Source organism: Centroberyx affinis, unplaced genomic scaffold (assembly GCF_046629955.1).
Source record: "Centroberyx affinis isolate AG114_WGS23_722 - 3 ecotype Tasmania unplaced genomic scaffold, CSIRO-AGI_Caff_v1 ptg003710l_1, whole genome shotgun sequence".
NCBI classification, from domain to species: Eukaryota; Metazoa; Chordata; class Actinopteri; order Beryciformes; family Berycidae; genus Centroberyx; species Centroberyx affinis.
In genome coordinates, this window is record NW_027281600.1 from 155,001 (window position 1) to 173,254 (window position 18,254).

The 18,254-nt window shown below is 44.2% G+C and overlaps 1 protein-coding gene across 1 annotated transcript in view; it reads left to right on the forward strand.

Annotated features, from left to right (window-relative positions):
• Window positions 1-18,254, forward strand: part of LOC139662120 (partitioning defective 3 homolog B-like) — a 51,445-nt gene that overhangs the window by 21,376 nt on the left and 11,815 nt on the right. Inside the window, 2 exon segments of the mRNA XM_071540725.1 lie at window positions 5,727-5,904; window positions 14,639-14,745. Of these exon segments, the coding sequence (XP_071396826.1) occupies window positions 5,727-5,904; window positions 14,639-14,745 (285 nt within the window).

Sequence of the window (18,254 nt, forward strand, 5' to 3'; positions counted from 1 at the left end):
CGGGTTTGCAGGCTGGTGTATGCATAGGTGTATCTGTGTGTTTGTGCATCCTTGCATATTGGAAAAATCCACCCTAAAACAGTTTAACACTGGTAAAAAAGGGTGGATTTTTCCTTAAAATGCCAAAACAGTGTTCCTCATACTGAACAGTGTCACTGACTCACTAATACCTGCGAGTTGATTATAAGCGTTAAATCGACGACTACATCCCATTACTATTTAATTGCCTTTTTTTTCGCATGATGCCATGGATATCAAGAGCCAAATTCAGGTTGGTCAGACTGAGACTCTTCACTCCTCTGTACCTGTGCGCCATCAAAATTCATCACGGCTTACAACACTTGAGTCATTTTCTATAAATCATTACTCAACAAAGAAACAGAAATAGACCGCTTCTATAACTGTGGGCATTTAACCTTAACTTAATGAATCTTCACACCTTAGCTGCAAATTTTCACACACCTCCCACTTCTCATATTCAGAAAGAAATACACATCATCGGCACAAATGCACAGTTGGATCGTACAGAATCGGTATTTGTTTTTGTGCAAAGTCCATCGGTTGACTGTAAAGTGCAGTTTGAATTCTTTCAGATATGGAGTGATCAGAATCCCATAAACATAAAGTCAAATCCACAGGTATGGGAGGCTTTTATTTTCCATAAGAAGTCAAGACAGAGAGAGAGAGTGGGAGATTTATTCTATGTGAGCCAGGCTTTGGTGTTTTTAAAAACAGATGTCCAAAATTGTCTTTGTAAACCTGTACTTTAGTGTAGTGTGTGTGTGTGTGTGTGTGTCAGAGACAGGGTGTGTATTTGTATTGTTTTTGTGCGCATGGTTTTTCACCATGTGTCTTTGTGTGCATGTATGGTGTGTGTGTACTGTATATATGTGAGCGCCTGCGTGGGTGTGTGTATCCGTGCGCGTGTGCATGTGCGCGTGTGTGTGTGTGTGTGTTTGTGAGATGATTGGGTTACCATACCACTGTCAGGATGCTGTGTGCTCCTTCTGAATTATGCATCCCTCGTTCAAAGAGAGAATGAAGAAGAGAGTGAGAGGGAGAAAAAGGAAAAGGGGGGGGGGGGCAGTCATAAGATAAATGACAACAGCACAAAAGCAGAGCATCTCAATAGACTGGTGCCACACACACACACAGAGCCGGCGCTAGACAGAACGACGAGAGAGGAGAAGAAAAATGGGTTGATTAGTGTGAGCGGATGAAATGGGGAAGTGTGTATGTTTGTTTGTGTGTGTGTGTGTGTGTGTGTGTGTGCTGTTGCTGCTGATACTTATATAAAGGCCGGAGGCTTGAGTGGTACCAGCATGCAGTTGTGTTCGACTAAAGCAAGGTGGCACTGTTCATCCTCTCACTGTTAAGTGTGTGTGTGTGTGTGTGTGTGTGTGTGTGAGACAATGTGCATATACTGTCTGAAACATTTGTGTTTGTGTGGTGTGTATTTTCAAATTAATGCTTGATACAGTATGTGTATGTGTCTGTTCACATACTGTGTGTGTGTGTGTGTGTGTGTGTGTGTGTGTTCATGCCTAACATACTAGCTTCTCCCCTGTGTATAAGACTACAGCAGGGACTACATTTGGCTAATTAATTCTTAGCGAATACGTTTACCAGCAAATTAGGATTCTGGCATTATTCAAGATGCTCAAGTATTCCATTTCTGTGGTGGAGCATGTAAACACCATATACAGTTTACAGCAGCTGGGATCACCTCATATCTTGACTATTAGAAACCCAAATATTATAACGGGCCTGTGCCAATATTATCCATGACGCTGAGGCATGCAAACACCTTTCCCTGTTTACTGTTGGTTCTCGCAGTCTGTGTGAAAGCCATCTCAATCATAGTAATCGTGCTAATGTGTAATTTTATTGATCCTTTTGAGGAAATCCTGATTGTATATAGGGATACTGTGATCGCGACATTAAGATGCACGTGAGACAGTGCATCCCGAATATGATTGTAAAGGAAAAATCCACACTACAATAGCTATTGCCCATGTACATTGCAGTTCTGGGCCCATTTTGTTGTTTGGTGGTGTATTTTTCTTATTGCTGCAGATAACTGGCCATTTGCAGCACAGCTATAATGGAGTTTGATAGCAGAAAAAAAATCAGCCATCTAAAACATCAACAGTAGCCCTAATGTCAGGTTTTGGTGTCAGTCCCTCAGAATCAAAGAGCAAGGGCTTCTTTCTAGACTCACCATTTTGCAAAATGTTCAATAATCATACAGGGAGAAATCCATCATAGAAGAGGAGAGAGACCAGTTTCTCCACTGACAGCAGCCTCAATAGACCAGAATGCACTGCAGCCACAAGACATGTTGCGTTTTGAGTAACTCTGCTATCTTACTCTTGTTACTATGCTATCAGGATCGCTCTCTCCACCTGCATGTACTGAATGCAGCAAGTTCAGGCACATTCTCTGGAGGTTGTCGAAAGGCATTCTGGGAAAAGTAGGGAATCATTAAGTGAAGCAGAAGTACACGAGGCAGGTCGAGGGAAAGTGGGCACACCAAAACAGCAAATTACAACACTTCATCACAAAGTAACTTGTGTGTTTGTCTGCCATGTGTGGCTTTGCAACGTTTTGTAATTCTGTGCGGTAGGCAGTGTGTATGGGAGAGGACACACATAAACACAGTGTTTATCTCTCTCTCTGCGTCACGTGTGGCTTTTCATATGGCTTTCCTGTATGTTATGATGATAGCTTTGGCTCTGCAGCACACACACACACACACACACACACACACACACTCACAGCCTTACCAGTTAGTCTAGTCACGTTAGGCAGGACCCGCACCACCAGTTACACATGCTGCGTCGTGATTTGCAGACGATCTTAACATGACAATATAAAGGGCTCAGCTATTTGTATTTGGCACGTGTGTGTGTGCGTGTGTGTGTGCGTGTGTTATGGAAATGAGACAAAGGGGTCACATTATTCAGCTGTAGTTGACATGCAGGCTCCCCAGGCCCATATCAATATCCCTCCATGGACGCAGCAGGAAAAATAACAAGGCGATTTGTTTTCTAGAATACTAATCACAGCAGAGAGGGACAGGGGAAACCTATGCGTTAAATAAACACACTCCTAAAAATTCAAGGCTTTTTCTGTCTCGGGGCAATGGGTCCCCAAAAAAGCACTACATTTGAAGGGTTGAATTTCAAACCACCGTGCGCCTTTTTTGAAAAATAACCGGTTTCCTTACTCAGTATTTCACAATTATGGATGATTTCATCCTCTTTTGTAAGTCAAGGTCTGAGGCTGGCTGATAACTTCAACCGTATTCCATAATGACATGTCCAAAAAACACAATGCTGTGGTATTTCATGAAATATAAATACATTTTATTATATATGCCTCAGCAAAGCAATTCTATATCATGGGGGAAAATCTTGTAATAGTAAACAATTTGAATTGGAGTAATTTTTCACCCTCTACACCTGGTGCTGTGTTTAAGTTTAAAACATATTGGTTGTTTTGGCTTCAGACTCCAGATTCTGGGACCATGGCTGTAGGTTCCTGTAATAGAATCATTGAAGATTTGCCATCAGCATTTTAACATGCTAACACACTTTTTCTCACCTCAGTTTGACCCTCGTCAGCACCCATCAGCCGTCATCCATACTGGCACCGCCTTGAGTTGAACTAACACCCTTTTACTATGCGTGAGCCTGGTTTCTGTGTGTGTGTGTGTGTGTGTGTGTGTGTGTGTGTATTCTTGTACGTCTATCCTTGTGAAAACTAGTTTGAGTTTTAGATGTTAGGATTTGGGTTTAGGTTAATATTATGATTAGATGTAGGTGAGATTGAGGTGAGTTTAGAGTTAAGACTTGGGTTTAGGGTTAAGGTTAGAATTAGGATTAGGTTTAGATTAGCATAAGGGTTAAGGTTAGTGGTTATGGAATAAATATAGTCATAAAGATAGAAGTACAATGACTTAACAATGTAAAGGTCCATATTTCTTTGGTTTAGCTCTTTCAAAGCAAAAGGAGCAACATTTCTGATGCATATCACTGATATTGTTTATTTGATTGAGTGATGCATGGAAGCAGAAGGGCAGCCTTCATCAGTATTACTCACCAGCTGTGTCAGTCGTGAAAAAAAAAACCTCACGAAAAGCAAATCATCACCACCACTCCACATTAAAAAAGGTGCCGCTCAGAACGAAGAAATCGTTTTGAGGGTAGCGGCAGCTCATCACCATCGTGTGTGTGTGTGTGTGTGTGTGTGTTTGTGTGTTTTTGTATGCGTGCACACATCACATTACGCTCCGAGCCTTCTCTTCTGATTGATGCTGTCAGAGAGTTTGGAAAAAGAGACGGAGGCTCGGGAAGGGAGAGGAGATAAGGAGAGAAAGAGGAAAAGCCGATAAAGAAGTTAGAGGAAGAGAGAAAGAGCTTGAGAAGCATCCATCAAGCTCCGCAATCAGATTGTTTCCCTGGCGTTCGGTCCGTCTTTTTCCTCTCACTCTTCCCTGCCTCTGCCAGCCCTCCATTTCTCATCCTTCCTTTCACTCACTCCATCTAATGCTCGCTCACACACACACACACACACACGCAGCAGTCGAGTCTACTTTGCATGGCGTTGGCCAGGTGTCAGGAGGATATTGAATCATGGGAGGTTGAGGCGAGAGGCGGCGTCACATCGTGATGGATGATGCATATCTCACTGCCTCTTCCCTGCTTATTGTTTACACACACACTTAAACACACACACACACCTTCCGTGCTCCTTTGCTGTTAATCGTCCTCTACTCGTCTGTTGTTTTATTTCCATCCCTCGTTCCATTGCGGTTATTGCCTTTCATTAAGTGGTCATTTCCTTCGCCAGCAGCGTCTAATGAGAGCGTCACGCCACCACGCGCCCATTTATCAAACCGTGGACCTGCGATGGCATGGCCCAGCAGCGAAGACACACACACACTCTCACACACACACACACACATATTCACCCCCTCTCTATCTGCCATCATGTCCCTGTCTCAATTAGGATTGTTTGTCGTTCTCCTGCCCTCCATCCCCTGTTCATTTGGTCGCCCCGTCTCTTCCCTCCGCCTCATTGTGGCAGCCGTGTCATTGTGTTTGACAGCTTCTCATTCTCGTGTCAGATCTCATTTGACTGCTAATTTCATACATACACAGCTCGCGTCCCGTCGGTGTGTGTATATGTGTGTGTGTTTTGCGTATGCGTGCGCATAACTCCACTGGACCGGCCTTTTTAAAACCCGCAGGTCAGATTATCTTTGTATTATGTTGCTGAAGTGGCATCTGTTGGGGTGTTATGCATTGTAAGAGGTTTGAGAGGGAATGAGCTGTGAATCTAGCTCTGTCTGCTTTCTTTCACTCTCTTTTTGCAAATACACACACACACACACACACACACACACACACACACATCTGCACACTTGGCAGAATGAAACGGATTGCATCCTGCTGTTGGCAAGATAAATCACATAAAACCCTCACTGTGATCATGGCACAGTTGAGATACTATATGACCTGTGTGTGTGTGTGTGTGTGTGTGTGTGTGTGTGTGTTTGGAGCTTCTTTGTATGCCAGGAATCATATTGTTTGTATTGCTGTGCTTATCCTGAGCAAAGTTTCTTCACTTCAGTACGTTTGCACATTGCATTTAAAGTCTTGACTCGGAATGTGTGTGTGTGTGTGTGTGTGTGTGTGTGTGTGTGTGTGTGTGTCTTCCAGCTGGTGGCGGTGTTCGAGGAAGTCCAGCGTTGGAAGACGGAGAGTCCAGCGAGCAGCGTGTCCAACGGCCACTCAAGTCCCGCCCCCAGCCCGGAGCCCGTCCAATACTATTCCCACCTTCCATCCCAGCAGCCAATCAGAGGAGAGATTGAGGTCAACGAGGCCGTCCTCAAAGCCAGTACGTTAGATCCACCGGAAACTTATTCTCGTCTGATTGAAAACAGGGCTTTGTTTGCACACAGATGCTTTCAAAATGTTTTCAGCTTTGTCTCTTGGAAATATATTTTTAGATTTTGAATAAATTGTAAGAATTCTGTGCCCCCATTGTGGATAATAATAAACCGTAGAATAACACAGATAATCCAAATTTAAATGTAGAAAGAAAAGTTTATATTTCAGGGAACATCTGGAAAAACACCTGAGCAACTAATATTCAATCAACACTTTTCCTGTGTGAGAGAGAGAGAGAGAGTGGGATGGTGGTGAGACAGCGGGAGGTGTGTATGGGTGTGTGTGGGTGTGTGTGAGTGTGTCTGAGAGTGAGAGAGTCAGAAAATACATTTATGGAACAGCTGTAAACTGAACCTGCTGTGTAAAGTGAGATTTTCCCCCCGTAACTTGATCGCGTGTGAAAACAGATGCACTGTTCTCTCCTGTCATCCCTCCCTAATGTTCTTAACTTGGTTTGCTCTTGTATTCACGGCCACAGCGCTCAGACTAAGACAAACTGAAGCAGGGTATCAGGGCATCACGCATTTTACTCTAAATGAAGGTTTACACGCTCCTTGATAAGTAGAGCGAGTTCGATGACTCTAGGGCTCATGAAACATTCAAAACCCGCAATTTACAAAATGTATGGTTAACAATCTGAGAGTAGGGCTGCTTCAAAAATTCCTGAAAAACGACAGCAGCGCTACATCTCTTCACCCTCTCCTCTCTCTCCCTTCTCATCCACTCTCTCTTTCTTTTTTCGTTCTCTAAATCCTGCCTCCATGTGTTCTGTGTTTTCATTGCATTTGCATTTAGATTCTAGGCATTTAGCTGTTGCTCTTATCCAGAGCGACTTGCAGTGGGGGAAAAACTTTAATTTCTTTGCCAAGCAATCAGCTGACAGGAGTGCGAGGGTTAGAGTCGCACCACAAAGGCTGAATAGATGCAATAAATCTTCCAGTGTCCTTCGAAATATTATGTATCATAAAGTCGGGCTAGAGAAATAAATGGAGTTTTTTCCTTCTTTTTCCTCCGATTTCTCTCTCTCTCGTTATGTGCAAGTCACTTTTTGCTTGCCCTCCTCCAGGGAGGTCAGAGGTCAGGGTCAGCTGCAGAACAGCAGCCCTGAGGTTGTTAGGGATGCAGTGACTTGCTCAAGGACACTTCAGCAGGGAGGATGCTAAGGCTGGGGGTGAAAGTGAAGCTCATCCTGTCAACCGGTCGTCATCATGCAGCCGATTTCTGACGTAAACGTGCAAAGTGAAGGTGTGACGACTTGAATTTAAGCGTAGCTTTTAAATGCACTAGGACAGGGCATTTTTACAGTTTAAGTTATACGCTAAGTCCTCGCTCTCAACAATGAGCTGAACAAGTATCAGGTCACACACAGTTCCCAATAGGGAGCAGCAGCACAAGACACTCAAACGGGACAAAACCAGCTCGCCCTCAGGGAGCCTCTGGGAAATGTCGGGTGTGTTTAGGCTACCTTCTGTGCTCCCTCTAAATACATTTGAAATCAACTTGAGCATGATTTTTGTCCCTGCCTGTGCTTCCCTATTTGAATGTCTTGCACAAGGCTACATTTTACATGACCAAAGATCAAGATCATTTAAATCTGCAAGAACCCCCCCCCACTTTCTTTGATGTATCCGTCCTAGCGGATGCCCTACTGACATCGGGGTCCTCTGGTTGAAGGACGGTCTCTCTCTAAACACTAGGCCACCCTGCTGCCCCTTCCATTTTCTCTCTCCATCTGTCTCCCCCTCCAACACACACACAACACACACACACACACACACACACACACACATACACACCTGCCCCTTACCATCCCCTTACCCTCTGCCCGCTTTTTCACCCCTCTTTGCACCTATACCCCATTATCTGCCCCCTCTCCACCCCACTCAGTCAATCCTTGCCTACTCTACTATTCAGCCCCAACCACCTGCCAGCCAGCCAGCCAGTCAGTCAGCCAGTCAGCTAGCCACCCGGCCCCCAGACCCTGACCCATTACCCCCCCCTCCATCCCCATCCTCCCATCCTCTCATCCTCCCTAAACCATTCTTCCCAGCTCTCCCTCTCTCTGTATGGCTCCGCCGCTAACTAGATTAGCACTGTAGCCTGTTAGCATGCCCGGGGTCCAGCCGAGCGTGAATAGGCTCATTTTAGTGCCCCACCCCCTCATCCCCTCATCCCCACCGGTCCCACCCTGTCTTTAACCCAATGGGACCTCTTCCTGCCCCCCCCACCACCCCACTCTCCTGTCCTGTTGAACCCTGACTAACTTAGTTATGATGTGACCCCGTGACGCCCCTCCTTTATACAGAGCTAGACTGATGCAATAAGGAGGCTTTTGTCATCTGGACACACACACACACACACACACACACACACACACACATAGTATGACAAAAGAACCCCCACCCCCCCGTACAAGTTAAACAAACCAACACACCGAAACTGGTCACCCATCCACAGCCAAGAAAGGTCTTAGGGGATCTGTGTGTGTGTGTGTGTGTGTGTGTGTTTGCTCTCCCTTGTGCTGTAACAGGATCAGTTGTTAACCGGGTGTCACATCACGTCTAGTATGCGGACTCTTTTTTTTTATGACATCATCGCTGGGAGACGGTGACAAAGAGACGGGATGAACAAAGGAGACGTGGGGCTACATCTGCCTCACTCTGGTGGCTTATGTAATTTTTTAAAACAACGCTGCATCATGGGACAGTAGAGTGGAGACAGACAGGAAACACGGGAGAGAGACAGGTCACGTTTTCCACTGTCGAAATGTAAAAATAGTTTTGTAGCCTTGAGGTTTTTTCATTACTCCATCGCCACTAGCTCCAGCTGAACTGACTCGGCTGTAATAGCGACAGTGGACAGGACAAGAACTAATTCAGTAATCAGTCAGACATGGAGGGGGTGCGCGTGTGTGTTTTGTGCGCGCGTGTGTGTGTGTGTCAGGTTGGGACAGGGTGTTTGAACAGGGTGATTGTACTTCACACTGCCCCAGTGGGATGATTAGACCTGCATCGATCCGCTGCCACGCACACACAGATACGCACGCGCACACTCATGCACGCACACACACACACACACACACACACACACACACACACACTCCTAGGAAGAGAGTTCTTATCGCATCATCCCATGAGCACCGTAGGCCGGGCTGCTCTATCGATTGCCAGAGAAACAAGACCACCCTGGCCTGTGGCATGGAAGTGCACACACACACACACACACACACACACACACATACACATATACATATATACACACAAACACATGCATGCACACAAATACAAGTGCACACAGAAACACAGTCACTACTGGTAATGAACATACATACACTCACAAAGGCACACACTATGATTAATGCGAGCGCACACACACACACACACACACACACACACACACACACACACGCGCACACACACACACACACATATACACACAAACACATGCATGCACACAAATACAAGTGCACACAGAAACACAGTCACTACTGGTAATGAACATACATACACACAAAGGCACACACTATGATTAATGCGAGCACACACACACACACACACACACACACACACACACACACACACAGACATGATGCATTCTTGTTTTTCATCATGCCCTGGGAGTGAACCAGCACTGCAGCATTACAGAACTTTCTTAGAACTCAAAAGCAAATTCTCAAAATAAACCCCTTGTGTTCCCAGGATTGCATAAGCAGCCTAGTTAGACGGAGAGCCACAGATGGAGAGTTAGAGGCAGATGCAAACACAAAACTGGCAAAGTTCACAAGGCCTCTCTAGGTCTCTGCAATTACAAAAAAATCTCGGCAGTAGAAAAGGGAGGCACGCACAACTTGGAAGAGTTTTTTACGGTGTTGTCATTTGGAACGATACGCCACTCACACAAGATTCTTTGTTTTTCCTGATCTTGAAGTGGCTCTGTTGGTCACAATGTCTTTTGTGGGTGGGATCTATACAATGGTGCAGTAGAAACGATGTGCCTCGTGGCTTTGGGTTCCATCAAATTAGCAAGCCTAAAATACATCCTGAGTTATAGCGCTTCCACTTCTCCTAGATTTAAAGCAGAGATTCCCAACCCTTTTTGGCAAGGGACTGCATGTTACAGTCAGAAAACGTCTTTGATCGCAGCCTTTAAAGTATATGAAATTTATGCTCGCATTGTACCGAGGGCATACAGTAAACAATGTTTTGTTCCGGAGGGCTGTAGATGCCACGCTGCTCCTTTGAGTCGCTGACAGACAGCTGTACACAGGCAGCCTCTGTGGCTTTCAATGTGGCTTTTGTTCTGTCCAAAAGCTGTGACCAAATGCCATGAAACCAGACTCATTATACTTTACAGGAGACCTGTTTTACATCAGAAAACATTTGATCTAAATGCACTTTTTGATTGAATAATTATATAAGTCAAACAAAATGATTTCTTGACCTTTATTTTGTAATATGCCATTTTATAGGTCTGAATACCAGGATCAATAATGTCTGAAAAACAAAAATAACAAAGAAAAATGTCATCTACAATTTGCCTGTTTTTCCATGCCGGGCCACATATTATTACAGACATTTCAGTTGTAGTAGGAATTTTTGTAGGGACCCTATTTTCATATGAGGGAAACTGACCTCAAAATTGGCCATAAAAAATCTTAACTTTGAGGCAAAGACACAGTGGGCAGTTTAATAGGTAATATGTAGGAAAACTAATTTAGCTATCAACCATACCATATATTCATGTTGAATATATACAGATTTCCCACTCCATACATATGCAGTGGCCCATGCTAAAGTCCATTTTTAACCAGCCCAGTCAGCTTTGATTAGCAATTCCTCTAAGGGAATCCATGTTTATCGGCGCCCAAACGGTGGCTGACCTGAGAGAGTCAGGACCGCCGCTCTCATCGATACCCCTGACCCTCGGGGACACGGCTCGACCCTCCGGAGGTCTCTGCGGGTCAGAGGTCAAAGCTAGTGACCCTCGTGTTCCTTCACACGGCTGGCCCGGCCTGTCGGGGCTCTAAGTGGTGGGAGGATTTATGGAGGCGGATTTGACTCAAGACGGTTAAATGGAGGAGGATTTATGGAGCTGACCGCTGGGTAATGGACCCCGCCTCTGACCGTGGAGTGGCCATGGTCACTTCATGAAGTCGCATCATCGATACTGGTGTGTGTGTGTGTGTGTGTGTGTGTCTGTATACATGCATGTGATGATCAGACCTGGGGTTACTCATTGATGTATTTGTAGAGTTCATTTTGAAAATGCCATATAGCCATTTTGGAAATAAGTCATACCTACAGTTCATCATTCAATATCTCTAAAATCTAGAGCATCCAGTGTGTAAATGTGTTGTTTTGTCAAGGACTTAAGGCACCTATCCTTGAAAAAGTACAATTTGTTTTAATTGTGTGCTATCAGTCATTGTGTAAGAGTAGGTGTCACCTTTTTCCAAATGGTGCATATCGCATTTTTAAATGAAATACTTCCTTTACTGAGCCAGGTTAGCAGACTTGGCACAAAACGTATTTTCAGATATGTTTGATATGTCAGATATTTTTTTTTTAACCTGGTGGGTGGTTTCGGTTCATTGCCTTGGGACAATTCAGGTTGTGTTTCTGTGTTTGTGTGTCATTTCCAAGTAAGAGTCTGTTTTTGTGTGTTGGTTTGTGTGTGTGTGTGTGTGTGTGTGTGTGTGTGTGTGTGTATCTATATCTGTGCTAGGCAGGTGCAGGAGAGAGAGCAAACAACCATCCATTAAATTTGACCACTTTCTATACATGGTACTTGTAAACTTTTACCATATGCTGCCTTGGAAAATGTAAAGAAGACATAAACAGTGCTTTCTGGGGTTGCGTGGTCTGAATGAATGCACTAATTCAGATATGGCGTGTTTATCTTAAGCCATCACACTGACAATTTAATATAGGAATTTCATATAAGCTTAATTGTAAAAGGTGCCCTACAAAGCCCACAATCTCCAAAGCAATCACCCGAGGCTGAAATAATTCAGTCATTAAATAATTCTCCTTTTTTCTCCCAGTGTATCTAGTCTGTTACAGACCAGGGTCAAATAGTATTTCTTAGCATTTGTTTTGACCCTCTTGGAATACCAGATGGGTGGGGTTTAACACATAATCATGACAGTTTAGATAGTGCCAGGTAAGTTGTCATTCACAGAAAGGTATACTAGATTGACTTTGAAATGCTTCCCTGAGTATTTGCAAATAGTAGAGAAGGTTATACAAATGCAAGATTAATAGATAATAGGGTGGAGAAAGAAAGCATTGATACTGATACTGTGGAAGGCAGGGCCTGGTAGCCTTCGGTATTTTTCTGACATCTCAAATTTGATTCCAGCTGTGAAAAACAAATACTCTTTTTCAAATTTTATTGAAAGCACCTTCCATGATTGCAATTCACATTATTTTCTGGTGATTTTCTGCCTAACATTTCGACATGCCATCTGTTTTTCTCAATCAAATTAGCCCATGCTCAATTGATTTCCTCAATAAAGAGAAGAAAACTAGAAGCTGGAGACTAGAAAAAAAGGAAGAGAACTTGAGTTGTAATTAAAAGAAATCAACATTTTGAAGCTTTTCATGCTTTTGGACACCTTTGGGTGCCCTCAAATCAACGATATTAAGTCAGCACAGTAATGCGTAGGTAGTGGTTTTTGACACCCAGAGCTAGTAGAGGTATAAATGAAGAGTGAAACACAGACAGATGGAGGGTGAAACATCTAGTCCAGCATAGAATAATACAAAGAGGATTAGATGGTCCTAAACACAACATTAGGGGGATTGTTTGAGGCAGACCTCAATCTTTAACAATACAGTGTGTGTGTGTGTGTGTGTGTGTGTGTGTAGGTTTTTCACGGTGTGTGTGTATGCACGTGCAGGTGTGCGTGTGTGTATGTGCTTGTAGCAGTCATACATCAGGCTTGAATTTAACACTAGAGATATTTGTATGTGTGTCTAGGATGGTAAGAATGACCATTTTTCACTTGTCCACAAGTAGCCCTCCCAAACCACACACACACACACACAAACACACACACACACACACACACACTCACACAAACACAGACACCCTGACCCATGCCAGTTCCTTTTCTCCTAGCTGTTCTCCTCCTCTGCTCTCTCTATTCTGACCACGTTAGACCAGGACCCTGTCACTGACCCTCCAAAGAGAGATTGATTACAGGAAAAGAGAGAATTTTGTTTTGCCTCCCTCCTCTGCTTCTCTTGGTTTTCTAGGTTTTCTCCCTCTCTCCCTCTCTCACTCTCTCTCTCTCTCTCTCTCTCTGTTGCTATCTCATGGCTCTCTCCTTCCCTTTTTGTTTATCTCACTCTCTCCCCTTTTCCCTCCCTGTCTTTATTTCCTCCTCTGTGGAGTTGAATTTCAAAAGGGTATGGGTTTTACATCCATAAATACCACCTTGTTCCCTTTGAGGTGGATATTAAAGGCAAGAGGCGGCGCAGAGGTCTAAATTAGATTCTTTTGAAATTGTTTTATTGTGAGCAATGTATTCAGACCTGCCCATGTACTGTACCTCTCTCCCTCTCCCAGGCCTGAGTGAGTACAGCCTGGGCTGGGGCGTGGGGTTGTGGTAAATGTGTGTGTGAGTGTGTGTTCGGGGGCTGGAGATGGGGAGGCAACAGCTGGTCATATGGAATGGTCCACTGTAATAGGGGGGGGGGTGCCACAGGAGGGATGGGTGGTGGTTGGTGTACTCTTAGGGTATCTGTAGGTCCATGAAAAAGAGTAATTTAGCAAAATCTAAGGCCCTTAAAAAGTATTAAATGTATTAAATACACTTAACTGACTTATTTTTTTCACCAGTTCCATCATATCTTTACTAAACATTTCATGTCCCTCAACATTCACACAAGTCCATTTTCAGAATTTCCATTAGTTATGCTCAGGAAATGGGGAATTGTGTTTTTTTGCCAGCTTTGTTTCCTTGTTTTGGTTTTAAGTTTGTCTTAAATTCAACACCAGGAAGCAAAAAAGTCTTTAAAAAGTCTTAAATTCTGGCTTTCTGGAACCTGCACTGACTCTGTTTCAGTGCTTTGTCAAATCCCTTGAGAAGAGTGGGCCTTGGCTAGAGAAGAGCACAGACCCCCCCCCCCCCCCCCCCCCCCTCTAACCAGACCACCAGGGGTCCAGTCTAACACTCTGTGCCTCCCTGATGCTCATTTCAGCAACTTGTATGCCAGCTCCAAGAGCTGCTTCTCAGCTTGTGTCAACTTGGTGTAAAAGTTGGCAAAAGAGGGAAGAAAACTCTTTTACTTAAAAATAAACCCCAAAAAACTGCAACATGTCTGGGTGTAAGGGAATCCATGTATTTGGTGATGAACATTAGTTTTCTCCTCTTATTCATCGTTCAGCTCTCCCCCTCCTCTCTCTCTCTCTCTCTCTCTCTCCCTCCTCCCCTGGCTCACTTACAGTGTTGCATTTTGGCCTGAGGTCTTACATGTTGAACCGTTTGGGCACCGGCTCGGTACAGCAAGTGTAATGATTTCTTTTCACCAGTTTGGCAAGCAAAAGGCATTGCGGTGTTGTTTTTGTCATGTCAGCAAGTGATGAGAGTGAACAATTGACTCACTTCCAGCATGCCATCTCACTCTCTCTCTCTCTCTCTCTCTCTCTCTCTCTCTCTCCCTCTCTCGCCCCAGACACCCCTCTGTTGGTGAGGAGCAGCAGCGACTCGGCCTTGGCTCCGCCCCACCAGGTGACGGTCACGCCCCCACCTGATGACCATAGCAACAGGCCATCGGAACCGGTGAGCACACAGCAGAGAGCAGATGGTTTGCAGCAGTTATTTCCAACCCCGGGGTGGTTTCCCTTTGAGTCTGGCTTGTTTGTGTACAGGAAAACACAGCAGCTTCCCTCGATGTTGGTTTACCCGATTAGGAAGCCGTTTCTTGCACTTAGCTTCTGACCAATGAAGGAAATAACTTCTGCCATGTGGCTTTTGATGAAATATTATGGTTTGGTTGAAATATTGCTCTTGAAATGTAACCAAACCAATGCATAAATGCCACAAAGAAGCAACCCAACCCTTAATTTGGACACAAGCTAACAGACTATAGGTTTGAAAACGCCTTTAGAGTTTTAGTTGAGTATTCACCCTCACTACACACATTTACACTATTTAAAAAAGTTTATAAATCTGTCTTTCAGTTTCATTAAAATGTCTTTTACATTAGATTGTAGGTGTTTAGAAACTCTTATACAGAGCCTTTATACGAGTAAGAATAAGTGCAAAAAAGCTCAGGGTTTTTAGCTGTGTTAGCGTTCCTCATTGAAACCAAGGCATGCTGTCAGTCGCAAGCTAGCTAAGAATGCTAATGATGTTAACCAGCCAAACTGGAGGATAAATCACATTTCCTATTTTTGGTATGCTTCTGAGTCGCTCCCCTCTCCATTGCTTTTTCTTTTTTTCAAGAGGGAAAGCGGACAGAAAGAGGCTTAGTGGCTTTAGCAAACATTTGACTAAAGACACCCCGAATTCTCCAGCGACTAAACTCGGAGACGGTTCACACTGGCTGTTTTGGGGATTCAGCCGAACGGCTTACCAAAAGCAAGAGACAGAGGACGAAAACCGCAAAGAAAAGGATAAATAATAGAGAGATGAATTAATGACACTTCCTTTTGCATTTGTGGTTGTTTGCCGCTCCTTCTTGGAGAGTGAATATTCCTCTTCTCGTCCAGCTCCACGCCCGCAGGCAGTACTTTGAAAGGCTCGGCTTTTCAAGTGCTCTGCTTTTTTTTGCTTTTTCTTTTTTTTTTCGAAACAGGCTGCCATTAAGGAGGACTTTGTATGCTGCCTTTTTTTTTTGTCTCTCTGTGAGTGACTGTGTGTGTGTGTGGCGGACAGGACGGGAGGCTGAGTGGGGTCAGGCTGTTGAGTGAGTGTGTGTGTGAGAGAGAGAGAGAGAGAGAGATATTCAGGTAGAGAGAGGACGAGGTGAGTAGGGACGGAGGGAGGGAGTCCTGTTGTTTACCCCCGTTGTTCTCTCACACAGCGGTGACTAAGCAGAGCCCGGGACGCAGCGGGCAGCGAGTAAACACAATGACGAAGCCCGCGCTCGCCGTCCAGCAGCATCAGGCCTCGTACCCTTCAGACAGCGCGGCCCGGCCCGTTAACGGCTGGCCTGAAACATCCGTACAGCCTCTCCCTCCCCTCTGACAGATGAAGCCCTGCCTCACACCTCATCAGCCTGGCTGTTTAAACCCAGAGGATTTCTCTTTAGCTCACTGGTAGATGGGGATTTGTTGTTGTGGTCGTTTGTGCTTTTTTTTTATTGATTATTTTGATTATTTTTATGCCATTTCTGCTTCATTAGGTGGTGAATAAAGGAAAGACGGGATATGTGAAGGTCTTAAATTAAATTGCCTAAATTCTAATGCCTTAAATACAGCTATTAGAGGTCTTTTTTCCACTATGATAGGTTTCGTTGCGCTGCATCTCCACTCTAAGATTAATATAGAACAGGGTTTCCATTGTACCAGTGGACTTCATGTCCCTTAACCATTGATTTACTGTTGTCCTTTTTCTCATAGTGCCCATTTGTCATTTCAGATCTTTCATTAGCTACGTTTAATCGTAAATAGCAGCTTTATTTCTTTATTTTAGACCCCATGAAACGGCATCTTTACTTCCTTGATTTGATGCATTTTCTTTTTGAAACAGGACGTTGGGGCGGGACACAGGCTAATGCAGTGAGGGATCATTCAAAAGTCTAAACCGATGGAGGGAGAGAAAGGCAGTTATATATGATAGGAGGGGTGTGGAGGGGCAGGATTGTTCAAAAGTCTAAGTCTAATATGGTTTTATTGGTTAGAAATGTATATTTACGCCTAGTAGTGCAGCATGAGGTCACCATGAAAGATACTCTGTTTTCCAGGAAGGAAAAGTAATGCGAGTTCATTTCATGGGGACTTTAAATCGGTCTTAAATTCAATTCCAGGTAGCATAAAAAGGTCTTAAAAAGTCTTAAATGTGGCTGTCTGAAACCTGCAGATGCCCTGAGACAGACGGTAATGACGGGAGCGTGAGGTTGCATATTGCTGTTGTTGAGGAAATCAGGACTCAGCTCGGGTTCAGTGTCTAAGAGTAACGCTTCTTTATTGCCTATATGTCAGGAATACAAAGTCAGAGCATGTCTAACCAAGTAGGCTGCACAGGTGTATGGGGACATGCAGCTGAATTTATACATTGAGTCGGACAGGGCGGCATCTTGACCTTGAGGCAGAGATGTAACAGAAACAGTTGTAACAGAAAGTAGATGGAAACCGGCACAGACTGGAACAGTAGGCAGACTGTGCATAGATCTGTTGGTTAGTTTTGGGTCACACAACACGGAAGATTACAAAGTAGATAGTGGTTATTACACAGGATTGTAACAGCTACATTGTCACTAGGTTTATGTTTACAAAGGTCACAAGCTAAACCTAAAGGTTGCTCTTCCACACTGTTCAGGTTTTCATGTGAAAACCTTGTAACTCCAGTTTTGTTGATTTTTACATTTTCAATTGAAGGAGAAAATTCTCTGAAGTCTTGGGCTTAAGAAACCCTTTCAAAACCAACTGGATAAACTCAAAATGCATGGTGGTCAATCTAAAAACAAGGCTGCTTTTCTTAGTTCCTGAAAAGTTGGTGTGATCCCTGCAGCAGCCACGTCAAGACACTCAACCCCCACTAAGTGTAAATGGAGACACTGTGCCACACACTGCACTACTGTGAGTGTCATAAGGCTTGCAATATAAAAAGCAATGAGCAATCTGTAACAAAATTACATTACTTACAAAATTCAGTAGCGTTAACTGTGATCTTGACTACATTTTCAGAATCACCTGCACAGATTATTAGATAGGCTTTACACAGGTGATGATAAAGAATAACTGAAGCTTTCTTTGTTCACCCTTGTGTGTGTGTGTGTGTGTGTGTGTGTGTGTGTGCGAGAGGCTAGGAGGCCGTCACGGCTCTTGGGCAGATTGAGTCCTGGGCCTGATGGACTTCCATAGATCAATAGACTATCACTTCATCTGCACTCATCCACTGTACCGCTCCTCTGCACCCCCTCTACCCCCCTCTACACACACACACACACACACACCTTATCTCCTTTTCACTCTCACTTGCCCGTACACACACACTCGGACACTTACAAAACACACACACACACACGCCCCACGCTGTCCCTTTCTTTCTTGGAGGAGGTATTGAAAGTGAGATAAGGTGTAATTAAGGCCAATACAGTGATAAATATGCGTCCTACCCCTTTA